Source organism: Brassica napus, chromosome C5, assembly GCF_020379485.1.
Source record: "Brassica napus cultivar Da-Ae chromosome C5, Da-Ae, whole genome shotgun sequence".
In the NCBI taxonomy this organism is placed as follows: Eukaryota; Viridiplantae; Streptophyta; class Magnoliopsida; order Brassicales; family Brassicaceae; genus Brassica; species Brassica napus.
In genome coordinates, this window is record NC_063448.1 from 21508207 (window position 1) to 21521410 (window position 13204).

At 44.1% G+C, this 13204-nt stretch overlaps 1 protein-coding gene across 1 annotated transcript; it reads left to right on the top strand.

Annotated features, from left to right (window-relative positions):
• The first annotated feature begins 1321 nt into the window (after window positions 1-1321).
• LOC125586840 lies at window positions 1322-3343 on the top strand. The gene is made up of 2 exons (XM_048756567.1): window positions 1322-2874; window positions 2949-3343. Exons 1-2 carry the CDS (start codon window positions 2534-2536, stop codon window positions 2974-2976), a joined length of 369 nt encoding a protein of 122 aa, XP_048612524.1. The 5' UTR covers window positions 1322-2533; the 3' UTR covers window positions 2977-3343.
• The last annotated feature ends 9861 nt before the right edge of the window (window positions 3344-13204 follow it).

Here is a 13204-nt window from a genome sequence, read left to right on the forward strand (position 1 = left end):
CGACGAGAGATTTTTTGCTAGGGTTTTGACTCGAAGGTCGTTCCTGCGCGGCTCCAGGTCTGTTGAGTGGGGTTGCGAAGTCGAGTCTTTTCCCGCGGACTTTAGTGGTTCCACGGGGGTGGATTGCTTGAGTCCTTGCCGTTAAAGTTTCAACTTGTTTGGTCAAGGTGCTCACGAGCTTATCATGTTCTTCCGACCTTTTTTCGTAGGTGGTGAACATCTTTTTAAACTCCTCGAGCGCCGTGGCATTGGCTGGTGCGTTGGCCGCGGATATGTCCGCTGCGGGAGTGTGGAGATCAGTGCCACTGCTTCCGTTAAGAGGAGTCTACGTTATCCGCGTCGTCAGTTGACATGTCTGGTTGAGCGTGATGTGGTTGAGAGTTAGATTGATCCGGTATCCCCCTCCTTCTAGCGCCAAACTGTAGGAACCGAAATTCGCACTGTCGATTTCTGTTTAAATAAGGAAACTAGGAAAACCCTAACTTCCCAAAGGTCCCGGATATCTGCTAATACCACACGCCAAACAATCAGAACACAAGAATAACAACGATAAAGTATAAGAAATCGAAAAGAGAGCAAAGTAGATTTTATTCCGAATTCGCGTTTGAGCGTTACAACAAGATAAGAGCCTGGGCTACGAGAGCTATCGGCGAGATTCCTAGTTTTAAAAACCTAAGACGGCAATAACCTAGTTTAGTCGCAGCTCGAATAACAAAAATGGAAATATGCCTAATTGCTCTAAGTGCTAAGTTTGCTCTGATAAAAGTCCTCCCCATGCTTCTCGCCTAGGATTCCTTATATACTGGCTCCTAGATCGGTTTGCGCTTTTTCTCTTCTGCCCTTAAGCCGTCATAGCGTAAAAATGGAGATATTCCATTTTTTCCGATCTTCGTAATTATCTTCAAAATTTTGTATTTATCCGCGGAAACTTGACATTTATCTTTCCTTGCGAACCAAGCGTAAACCGTCATGCGGCTTACGGGCTGTTGGTTAAGAAATCGTATGTTGGGCCTCGAGTCATGTCTTAGGTCCCTTTGGGCCGTCTTCTGACTCGAAGCGTTTATTACGGCTTCTTTCGATAAAGAACGAACTTTCCGCGGTTGTTACGGTAAAGTTTGATCGATGACTAAGAATGGCGGGAAACGTGAAATGGGTTCGCTACGGTCTTCGGGAGATAGCATCGAAGGGTAGACAAGAATGCATGGACTAATGTTGTATCGACGTTTCGGAAGAGCTCGGTCGCTGCGTAGCGATCGAGCGGAACGAACGCTCGGTCGCTACGGAGCGACTGAGCGGGACGGACGCTCGGTCGCTACGTAGCGACCGAGCGGGACGGACGCTCGGTCGCTACGTAGCGACCGGACAGCGTGCATGTGCGGTAGTAGCGTAATGACCGAGCTTGGTTCGTCCGTGTTCCGATCGTCATACTCGGACCTATCCGTAACTGGTCTGGGTATGTGTCCGATGGCTTATTTTTGATCTAAACAGAATTCGAACGAAATTTTATCTTGGGAACATACGTTGGGACGTTCTCTTGATCGAACATGATTTGTTGCGAAAAGACATACTTGTATTTTGCGGGGATTTGGACGTTAACTTCGTCGTAATCATTTTCGACCCCAACAGCCGCCATTGACGAGCTCGAGATGACAGAAGACGAACTCAGAGCCGCCATTGACGAGCTCGGGACGACAGAAGACGAACTCGGAACCACCATTGACGAGCTCGGGACGACGGGTGATGAGCTCAGCTCCTCCTTCAACGAGCTCAGCCTCTTCTTTCTTACACCTCAAACCCACAACCAAAACCCCTCTTTTAAAAAAAAAAAAAAGTGTCGGCATGGAGATAAAGAAAGGAGGAGGACCACCCAAAAATAAAATAAAAAATAAAAATACAAATGAAAAGATAAGAAAGAGAGAGAAGGAACTACACCAAAAAAAGAAAAAAGACACAAAAGAATTGTTTTTTACCTTGCGTCCAAGTGGGGGACAAGAACTAAAAAAAAAACACAAAAGAAATTGTCAGGCTCTATTTCCCGACAATTCCCGAGCCTGATCTGATTTTCTCAGACAGAAGATTCCAGAAGAATTCTCCAAGACTCGACACTTGGCGAACTGTGGGGGGGGGGGACAATTGTTGGAAATGGAATTAGCACATGCCCATTAAGAGCTAAGCCCAAAATCAGGTCCGGCCCGTTGAACAACAATTGATGATTTCACTAGAAGACAAAACGTACATCACTATAAATAGAAGACGTCAGACTCATTGAAATGACAGTCAGAAACGTACAGAAAGTACTGTAAAGGAGAGCATCGCCTCTTCATCACAGACAAAGTCTTGGACGACCTCGACCACTAGGCGAGCTCGGCCCAGACGACCTCAGACCATAAAATAGAAAGATACTTGTTTATACGAATTGTTTAGACGAGCATCTTTAGTTCTTGTAATTGACCGAGCTTGTTTATTCTTGACTATTAATACGAAAATCTCCACCCATTTATATCATTTATAAATATTACATCATCGACAAGATATGGAAACAACAGGCGTCAAGTTCTTGGGCAATCAGCTGAGTTTCTGCAGGCCTCATTGTGACCTGCGTTGGACTAATATCCGAACACCTTTTGAGTCATGGGATAGGTCAAATCTCATTTATTCCAAGAAAGACGAGAGATTCTACTTGCTTGCCCCCGGAGGCAAGTACCTGTGCTCATGGGATCTAAACTTCAAGAAAGATAACAAGCCTAAGTTCCTTGAGTTGGTGTTGCACAACATTCCCAATCTGCCAAGTTCCCTGTGGAAGCGGTTGGATTCCCTTTGCAGGGAGGACCACTGGGTGGAGTCACCTTCTGGCGAATCTTTCCTTGTCAAATGGTATAAGTTTGCTCATGTCTACTGTTGAAACAAACTTCTTAACATGTTAAAGCTGCTAATTTGTAATGTTTCAGGTACTCCGAATACACACCTCAAGGGTAATGGTGTTTAGAGAGGAGGATACAATATGTGGGAAGAGAAACATGCGTTATACAGAGGATATTGGAGATCTCTGCATTTTCATTTCAAAAGGTGAGGACATCTGCGTTGAGGCTAGATCTAACAAGCTCAAACCTAACTCCATCTTGTTAAATGGTCGCTTGTTTGCTACGATTAATAACACCAACAATACTTTCGGTTGCTATGAATATCCCGAAGGTACACCAGACAAGATTCCTTACTCCCCTTACTGGTTTCCTCCGTTTTCGAGCTAGCTAGTGCTCTCCTTGCTTCATTCGTGTCATTTGTTCTGTCATGTTTTGTGGTCTGGATTGCTAAGATCTAATTCAGTATCATCTATTTTCCTTTATATTCTTCTGGAATTCTTGGTCCCCATTATCACATTACGCTATCTTAGCAATGTTACGCTGGTATATGAAAAGAAAGAGCTTATCTAGTTTCCTGGACTAGGGAAACAAGTCACGTATTACATCTTGTTCCTAATACATTCTACTAATTAATTAATTATAGTATCTAAGTTAAATAATTATAATTTTCATACTTTATTATTTTAATTTTTTTTTTGCATATTGATAAAAATATTTATTTCAAGGAACATAAAAATCAATCCCAACAAAGATACAGTTTCATTAGGAAAAAAAATTATAAGTTTATTTAGCATAAATTGATATATTAATTAAAAATAAAATGGCAAAATAGTCTAAATTCATTTTGTAGAAATTTAGAAAATCATTAACAAATAGAAGTAAAAAGAAATAAATTTATTGAAAATGAACAAAGCAAAGAAGTAATGGTAAGAAATAAGATACATATGAGCTCAATAGACGGCATCAAACCATGCATATACAAGAAACTGGAGATGAGAACTTGATGGAAGTTATCTTTCAGAAAACAACTTGAAGGAAGCTCTAATGCGGCCACAAAGAGTAAAAAGACATCAGTTCGTTTAGTTTGTTATTCAATTCTATTCATTCTTTAAACACTACTAAATTTAGATGCATTTGATGTTAAAAAAATATTTGATTGAATAAAATTTTACATTTATTAAAAAAAGATAATATGCTTACAGTTATAATGTGATGGTGGCATGATGATGATGATGATGATGATATTGGTGGTTATTTCATTATATAGCATCATAATATTATCCTCATAAGAGTGATTCTTACTATCAATCTTTGATCCTTCTTCCCTAGCTCTCTTCTGGTGTAATCTGGTTCTTATTGCTTCCTTGTAAACTTTTATTTTAAATTTATGAAAGCCCTTTATCAAAAAAAAAAAATTATCCTCATAAGGATCATTATCAACATAATTCATAATCATTCACCGTTATGGTACATGATCATATATATAATCATCAAATGGTAGAAGTTTCCCACCAAAGATGGAGTAAGTGGAAAAAAAAGATATGGAATAAGTGATACTTTTCAAACTTGTACCACAGATTCAATCTGTAAAAGCTGATCAACTTTGTGATATATACAAACCCAGAAGCTGCTCTACAAATAACATAACATATATATTCACATATATCATTTTTCATAGACTAAAATTGAAGGGATAGATAAGTATGAAATGTAGTTGGGTAAGAATTTATTGTCTACAATTCGTTTATTCTGTCAACAAATTTATTATAAAGCTTTTGTAACAATTGTGTGCGTGTTTCTTAGAGAAAAAAAAAACGATTGTGTGAGTGGACATCGGTAATGAATACATGTACTACAACATTTAAAAAATCATATATATACATATATATATATATATATATATATAAAGTGGAGTTCTTAGCTGTCAGAGCACCATTAACCCTAAAAGGTTAATTTAGATTCTTAATGATTTTTTAATTACTAATAATAGTTAAGAGGTTGTACCTAAGAGACACTTAATTTGTTAGATCCAATGGGGTTCTTAATTTTGGGTTCTTAAGAATTAAAAATATTAAACTAAAATTTTTTTAAAGATAAAATATATTTATTAAATATAACATATTAAAATAAAACATTTTAAACATTAATTATTAAAAAGAACATTAAAACTAAGATTAAGAAAATAAACGAGAATAACTTAAAAGAAACATGCGAGCTTAGTTGTTGTCCTGACCACCACTGAATTTACGCCATATACGTTCAACCAAATCAGTTTTGAGTTGTTCATGCATGTGTTTATCACGAATTCTAGTTCGAACACCCATCATATTGGCGATATTTGTAGGGATATCTTTAGAGAATGTGAGATCGACATGTGAACTTCCGGTGTCTTCTCCTTGTTGGAACTCCGAGACATCATATTCAGTGTATCCATCTCGTTCGTTTTCTACTATCATGTTATGGAGTATGATACATGCTCTAATTATCTTCTCAATTTTGCCTTTATCCCAAAAAAGAGCCGGATTTTTAACAATGGCAAAGCGAGCTTGCAAGACTCTGTGGGAACCGAAATTCGCACTGTCGATTTCCGTTTAAATAAGGAAACTAGAAAAACTTTAATTTCCCAGAGGTCCCGGATATCTGCTAATATCACACGCCAAGCAATCAGAACACAATAATGACAACGATAAAGTATAAAACATTGAAAAGAGAGCAAAGTAGATCTTATTCCGAATTCGCGTTTGAGCGTTACAACAAGGTAAGAACCTGGGCTACGAGAGCTGTCGGCGAGATTCCTAGTTCTAAAACCCTAAGACGGAAATAACCTAGTTGAGTCGCAACTCGAATAACAAAAACGGAAATATGCTTAAATCGCTATAAGTGCTAAGTTTGCTCTGAAAAAGTTCTCCCCATGCCTCTGCCTAGGACTCCTTATATACTGGCTCCTAGGTCGGTTTACGCTTTTCCTCTTCTGCCCTTAAGCCGCCATAGCATAAAAATAGAGATATTCCATTTTTTTTGATCTACGTAATTATCTTCAAAATTTCGTATTTATCCGCGGAAACTTGACATTTTATCTTTCCTTGCGAACCAAGCGTAAACCGTCATGCAGCTTACGGGCTGTTGGTTAAGAAATCGTAAGTTGGGCCTCGAGTCATGTCTTAGGTCCCTTTGGGCCGTCTTCTGACTCGAAGCGTTTATTACGGCTTCTTTCGATAAAGAACAAACTTTCCGCAGTTTTTACGGTAAAGTTTAAAAGATAACTTTGAATGGCGGGGAACGTGAAATAGGTTCACTACGGTCTTCAAGAGATAGCAACCGAAGGGTAGACGAGAATGCATGGACTAATGTCGTATCGACGTTTCGGAAGAGCTCGGTCGCTGCGTAGCGATCGAGCGGAATGGACGCTCTTGCGACCGAGCTTCGGCTTGGACTCGGTCGCTACGTAGCGACCGAGCGGGACAAACGCTTGGTCGCTACATAGCGACCGAGCTTTGGCTTGGACTCGGTCGCTACGTAGCGACCGAGCTTCGGCTTGGACTCGGTCGCTACGTAGCGACCGAGCTTCGGCTTGGACTCGGTCACTACGTATCGACCGAGCGGGACGAACGCTCGGTCGCTACGTAGTGACCAAGCTGAATAAACGCTCGGTCGCTACGTAGCGACCGAGCTTCAGCTCGAGCTCGGTCGCTAAGTAGCGACCGAGCGGAGCGAACGCTCGCTCGCTACGTAGCGACCGAGCTTCGGCTCGAGCTCCGTCGCTACGTAGAGACCGAGCGGAACGAACGCTCGCTCGCTACGTAGCGACCGAGCTTGGCTTGAGGAAGAATCTATTTCGAAAAGTATTTGTCGAAGAAGGTTTTTTGTTTTCTTCTTCGGACGTTTTGAATGTTAACTTCGTCGTAACCGTTTTTGACCCCAACAGTTAGCCCCCTAGCTCGTTAGAGTCGAGACTCTAGCGCGCGGTTTGACGATTTTGGCAAAGTAAGGCATTTTGAACGAAGTTTACTTCAAACTCCGCGGAAGAGAATTCTCGAGAAAGTGTTTATTAAAGAATATAAAATTCTGAGCCCATACTTCTATAAGTAGTGAGCTCTTGTCATTCATTTGCTTCACACCTTCCTTTCTTCAAACCTTCAAAACCTCTCTAGCTCCAAATCTCTTGCCTTTAACATGTCTTCTTCCCATGGTGACAAGAGAAGTTCCGATGTGGAGATGGGCGAGGCCACCTCTCCGGCGCCGATTCCGACTTCTCCGGTCGAAGCGCCGGCTTGCGTTGTCGACCATCTCTCCTTTCGAGAGAGGCTAGTTCGTCGCCAAGCCGAGAAAGAACAGGTTCGAGCCGGCGCTGAGTTTCCGTCCTCTTCTGCACTGGCCGTTGCTCCAGGTCATGGGACCGAGGGCGTAACTCCGCGAGATACGGGAACTCTCGCAGGCTCGGTCATTCCGGATGCTTCGGCTTTACCTGCTGGATCGTCCACGACTCTGATTCTCGTCGAAGATAAGGAAAGGGCCGCTGACTCTATGCCTCCTCCTCCGGCCAGGAAAGAGATCGTTCTAGCGCTGCGCGCTCCTAGTGTTGTTCCGGTTGCTCAGCCTAAGGACCGGAAGAGGAAGTTTACCAAGGGCGGTGACGGGGAATCTTCGCAGAAAGGAGACTCGAGCATAGCGTTGGGGCTTTGCGGAAAGGTTTGTCGCTCGCTTGCTCTCTTGATTGTTACATATTTCTCTGAAAGACAACGGATTCCTAACTTTCTTCTCGTTTCGCAGTTCATGTTGTTGATCGACGGGATGATCAGTGAGTGCGGTTCTGAGACTAGTCGTCTCGCCGGGGAGTTGTTGGAGCTGCAGGGTAGATGGTCTGAAACTGAGGCCATGCTGACGGCTGTCAAGGATTCTCACTGCGTGAAAGTGTCGAAACTCGAGGGAAGCTCGAGAGGGACCTCGGGAAGACGGCGAGTTCATTGCTTAAGGAAAAGAAAGCCAGGAAGACCAAATCTTCGGAGGTGCGTCGTCTTCAGCGTCAGATCGAGGGCGATGCAGGGTCAGTGAGCCGCGGGATTCGAGAGGCCAAGGACGCTCTTCTTTTTGAGTTTCAGGCTCGCTTGGCGAAGATCTCTGCCTTTCTGGGCTCCCTCGAGTGCATCCGGAATAGGGATTTAGCCTTGGCGACAATTGAGGGCGGGATGGTCGTGGTTCAGTCGTTCCAGAGTGAGACTCCTCCGACCTTAGAGGCCGAAGAGGCCCGACTGTCCGGCTGCAAGGGAGATTTGGCAGTCGTGGATGGAGATTTCAGAAGGCCTAGAGGGGAAAGATCTGGTGCTCGGAGAAGGCGGAGGTGATGCGGCTCCAGGCTTGGACGAAGCGACGGGTGAAGAGGGAGCGTGAGTTCTGAGGATGACTTTGGTTAGATCTCTTGCGGGATATTTTTTTTCTTTTATGTTTGATGTTTCGGCCTTAAATGGCCTCATTTCGTGTTTTGGGACTGGCCGTATGTGGCTTTGAATCCCTGCCGCTCTGCGACTTTCTTTTTATGACAAGATGATCGAGTTGCATTTTTCATAAGTTTACGTATGGTGTGGAAGAAGGGTGATGAGTTGTCGTCTCATATTCTTCTTCGATGTGAAATGTTTCGTTCAAGATCTGTTTCGAGGGTTTTTCCGCAAGATATCGACTTCGCGGGATATCTGAAGATGTCGAATATAAACATAGAGACATGGTTTTGGGATCTTGTATCTTTTGGATATCATGCCTTGAGATGTTAGAGACCAGTGCGCTGGGTTTAGGGCAAGACCTAGGTTTACTTTCGGTTTTAAGATTTTATGCGGTGACTAGCCGGCTATCGATTTATCTGTCGCAATTTTAACCTGATTCATACCGATTTAAAGTCTGCGATAGGTTCTCGGCTTATATGACTTGTTATATATGAATAGAGCATCTCTTCGGAGACAATTTTTAAGCCAACCGGAAGTGCTGGACCAAAATTTCGGGTTTCTTTTATAGCGCTATTATCCTTGTGTCGGATGTACGAGAGTCATCTTCGTGAGATGGCTATGTCTGTTTAGGACGTTCAAGAATCCATGTGATAAGCACCAAACTTGGCGGCAGATGCCGTCATTTAGAGTTTTTTTTGCGCAAGATATGTGTTAAAATGTTTGTCATTTTTTCTGACGGAGTGTCCGTTTTCGTCGTTCGGAAGAAGTAACCCTCGAGGCATCTCTCGCGACGTCTCGCGATGCCAAAGGCTGCTTCTCCTAACGACCGATTTATTTTCGCATATCGAAAATGTTTTGCGGGTGAAAGATAATTTGCTTGGTTAAGATATGTCGGAAACATCGAAGGCGTGGTCGAATGTTTCCGAGTTTGAGAGTATACAAGTATACTCCCCCCCCCCCTTTTAATGAGGGGGGACAGCTAAATTTGCCTTTCGACAAACTGCCTACGTACTCCTTATGGAGATCAAGTCGTCTCGTAGTTCGGTAATTGTGAGTCGGTTTGTTTAGTGATAGTATTTTTTGAGATGCATCGCGTTCCAGGTCCTTGGAATTTTTACGCCTTGCATGTTGGCTATTTCGTAGGAGCCCGGTCGGACGATTTTTTCGATTTTATAGGGTCCTTCCCAGTTTGCTCCGAGTTTTCCCGCGTTTCGTTCAACAGTGTTTTGGAAGACTTTGCGAAGGACCAGATCTCCTTGATTAAATATGCGATTCCGTACGTTGGAATTGTAGTACTTTGCGGCTGTGTGTTGGTAATTTTGGATTCGGATGAGCACTCTATCTCGGCGCTCGTTAATGAGATCGAGATCGCCGAGGAGCATTGCGTTGTTGAGCTCCTCTCGTTCGGGAAATAATCTTCTTCGAACACCGGGGAATTCTACTTCTGCGGGAATCATGCATTCCGTTCCGTACACCAGAGCGAAAGGGGTTTCTCCTGTTGCTCGCCTCGGGGTGGTACGGTGGGACCAGAGGACTCCCTCGAGTTCGTCGGCCCACCTGCCTTTTTTGGCCTCTAAGTGTTTCTTCAGTCCGTCGAAAATGGTTTTATTAATCGTTTCAGCTTGTCCGTTACACTGCGGATACCTGGGCGTTGATTTGTTAAGCCTTATCTTCCATTTTTCGCAGAACGCCTCGAACCGGGTGGAGATAAACTGAGATCCGTTATCAGTTACGATTTCGTAAGGAACTTCATGCCTATATATGATGTTTCTCCATACGAAACTTTCGACTTGGACTTCTTTTATACTTGCGTACGAATCTGCCTCTACCCATTTTGAAAAGAAATCGGTGAGGACTAAAATGAAACGCTTTTGCTTTGAATTATGAAGGGGACCGACGATGTCCATGGCCCATCGCATAAAAGGATAGGGCGATGTGACGGAGGAGAGAACTTCGGCTTGTTGTCGGATGGTTGGAGCATGCCTCTGGCATTTTTCGTATTTTCGTGCGAACTTCTTGCAATCTCCGATCATCGTTGGCCAGTAGTATCCATGGCGCTTGATTTTCACTGCCAGTGATCTTCCGCCGGAATGATTGCCGCAAGACCCAAAATGTACTTCTTCCATCACTTTTCTCGCTCTTTCCCCTTCTAGGCACGTCATGAGTGGTCCGGAGAATCTCCATTTGTAAATTTCGCCGTCCACTGTTACGTAGCGCACAGCCTGTGTTCGGACTTTGCGGGCTGCCCATTTCTCGGTGGGCAGGTGTCCGTTGATAAGTTAGTCTCGAATTGTCTGCAGCCATGGGGTATCGCAGCCGTAATCAGATTGCTCTGATTGCGGTTGTATCGTAACTTCTTCTTCTTCGTCATCTTGACCTTCTATGAGGTTGACGACGATTGGTGGTCCGATGCTCGGATGTTCGATGAACTCGACCGGAATTACCCTTTTAAGTCCTGGGTCAGAACTTGATGCTAAGGCCGCGAGAGGATCTGCTGGACGTTTTCGGAATGGAGAATTCGCGTAAGGGCAAAACAGTCAAACTTTTGAGCTATTTTTTGGACCAATTTGAGGTACGCATCCATCCGTTCGTCCCTGGCTTCATACTCTCTGCTGAACTGACTTGCCACTAACTGGGAGTCGCAGTAAGCGTGGATGTTTCGTATTTTCAAGCCGTGGGCCAAACGCAGCCCGGCGACGAGTGCTTCGTATTCGGCTTCGTTGTTTGAGGCGTGGAATTCCAGCCTGAATGATTGGTTTAAGATCTCGCTCGTCGGAGATGTGAGGCGAATTCCGATGCCTGTTTTGGATTAGCTTCGATGCCGCAGAATGTGACTAGGTAGCCGAGGAATTCCCCTGATGCCACAGCAAACCTGCATTTTGTCAGGTTGAGCTTCATGTTATGGGAATTTAACTGCGCGAAACATTCCTCGAGATGTGATACGTGATCCTTTGCTTGGAGGGATTTGACGAGCAAGTCGTCGATATAAACCTCCATCGTTTTACCGAGTTGTTTAGAGAACATACGGTTCACGAGTCGTTGGTAAGTTGCGCCAGCGTTTTTGAGGCCGAAGGGCATTACCCTGTAGCAATAGGTTCCGCGATCGGCAATGAACGCAGTCTTCTCGCAATCGTCAGGGTTCATCATAATTTGGTTGTAACCTGAGAAGGCGTCCATGAAAGACAGAAGTTCGTTTCCCGCCGTTGCTTCTACTAATCGATCGATGTGTGGCAGGGGGAAACTATCTTTTGGACATGCCTTGTTTAGGACGGTAAAATCCACGCAAACTCGCCATGTTCCGTTTTTATTTTTGACTACTACAAGGTTAGCGAGCCAGTCTGGATACCTCACTTCCGTTATTGACCCGACTTTAAGCAATTTTTTGACCTCTTCGTCGACCGCGGAAGCCCGTTCAGGTCCTAGCTTCCGCCTTTTTTGTTTGATGGGTTTGAAGGTCGGATCGATATTTAATTTGTGACACGTTATGTTAATGTCAATCCCTGGCATATCTTCCGCGGCCCATGCGAAAGTATTGAGGTTCTTTTTTAGACAGGTTATGAGCTCTGTCCTCAAAGGCTCGCGGAGATTGGCTCCGATCTCGACGCATCGTTCCGGAGATGCTTCGTCGAGACAGACTGTGACCATAGGTTCGCAAGTTGGTTTGCATTTTTCCTGTAGGACCGTGATGTTACGAGACTGCCAGAAGAGTTCAGCCGAATCTTGACTTCGCGAATCCTGGTCGGAGACCTTTTTCTCCGTTTTTCTAAGAGTTGTCTCGAGGTCTGGTCTTTTTCGTTTTTGTTCTACGGTGTAACACACCTGTGATACTCTTGGGTTTCCCCATATTACCTCGACTCCGTTAGGGGTTGGAAACTTGAGGCAAAGATGGAACGTTGATGGGATGGCACGCATGGTGTTCAACCATGGCGTTCCCATGATAACGTTGTAAGATGTGGGACGGTCAACGACTAGAAACTCTGTGACTCTTGTCACGGTTCCGGCTTTGACTGCGAGATTAATCGACCCGTAGGCCATGGTCGTTTCTCCCGAATGTCCCAGTAGTGGGCTAGGGTATTTCACGATTTCGGATTGATCGATCTCCATTTTCTCGAGAGTATCTTTGAAGATGATATCGGCCGAACTTTCGGTGTCGATTAGCACCCTAGCGATGTCGATATCTCGGATCGTCAGTTCGATAACAAGGAGATCGTTTCGAGGTTTGGCTCGATCGACCGTTGCTCCCCCCCTTGAACGAGATGACATTCGCGCACGTTGAGTCTTGCATATCGTTCCTGATCGTTGAGTGGCTTTTGCGGGTTAGATTGATCCGTACCCCCCTCCTTCTAGCGCCAAACTGTGGGAACCGAAATTCGCACTGTCGATTTCCGTTTAAATAAGGAAACTAGGAAAACCCTAATTTCCCAGAGGTCTCGGATATCTGCTAATACCACACGCCAAGCAATCAGAACACAATAATGACAACGATAAAGTATAAGAAATCGAAAAGAGAGCAAAGTAGATATTATTCTGAATTCGTGTTTGAGTGTTACAACAAGTTAAGAGCCTGGGCTACGAGAGCTGTCGGCGAGAATCCTAGTTCTAAAACCCTAAGACGGCAATAACCTTGAGCTGTGGGACAATTCTTCCACTCCCAATGCATACAATCGATGCTTCCTATCATCCCAGGGAATCCACGAAACTCACCAATATCAAGGAGACGTTGAAGATCAGCCGGTGTTGGTCTTCTTAGGTACTCTGCGCCGAATAAATATATAATGACTTGCACAAAATGTTCCACACATGACCGTGCAGTAGTTTCACCGAGTCGGAGGTATTCGTCAACAGCATCAGCCGCAGTTCCATATGCCAAGACACGAATGGCCGCTGTACACTTCTGCAGTGGAGAGA

Bases quoted from the DNA above. Each gene is read 5' to 3' on its own strand.
- LOC125586840 (XM_048756567.1), top strand. From the start codon at position 2,534: ATGGAAACAACAGGCGTCAAGTTCTTGGGCAATCAGCTGAGTTTCTGC. The intron at 2,875-2,948 runs GTATAAGTTTGC...GTAATGTTTCAG, and splicing joins GAATCTTTCCTTGTCAAATG to GTACTCCGAATACACACCTC.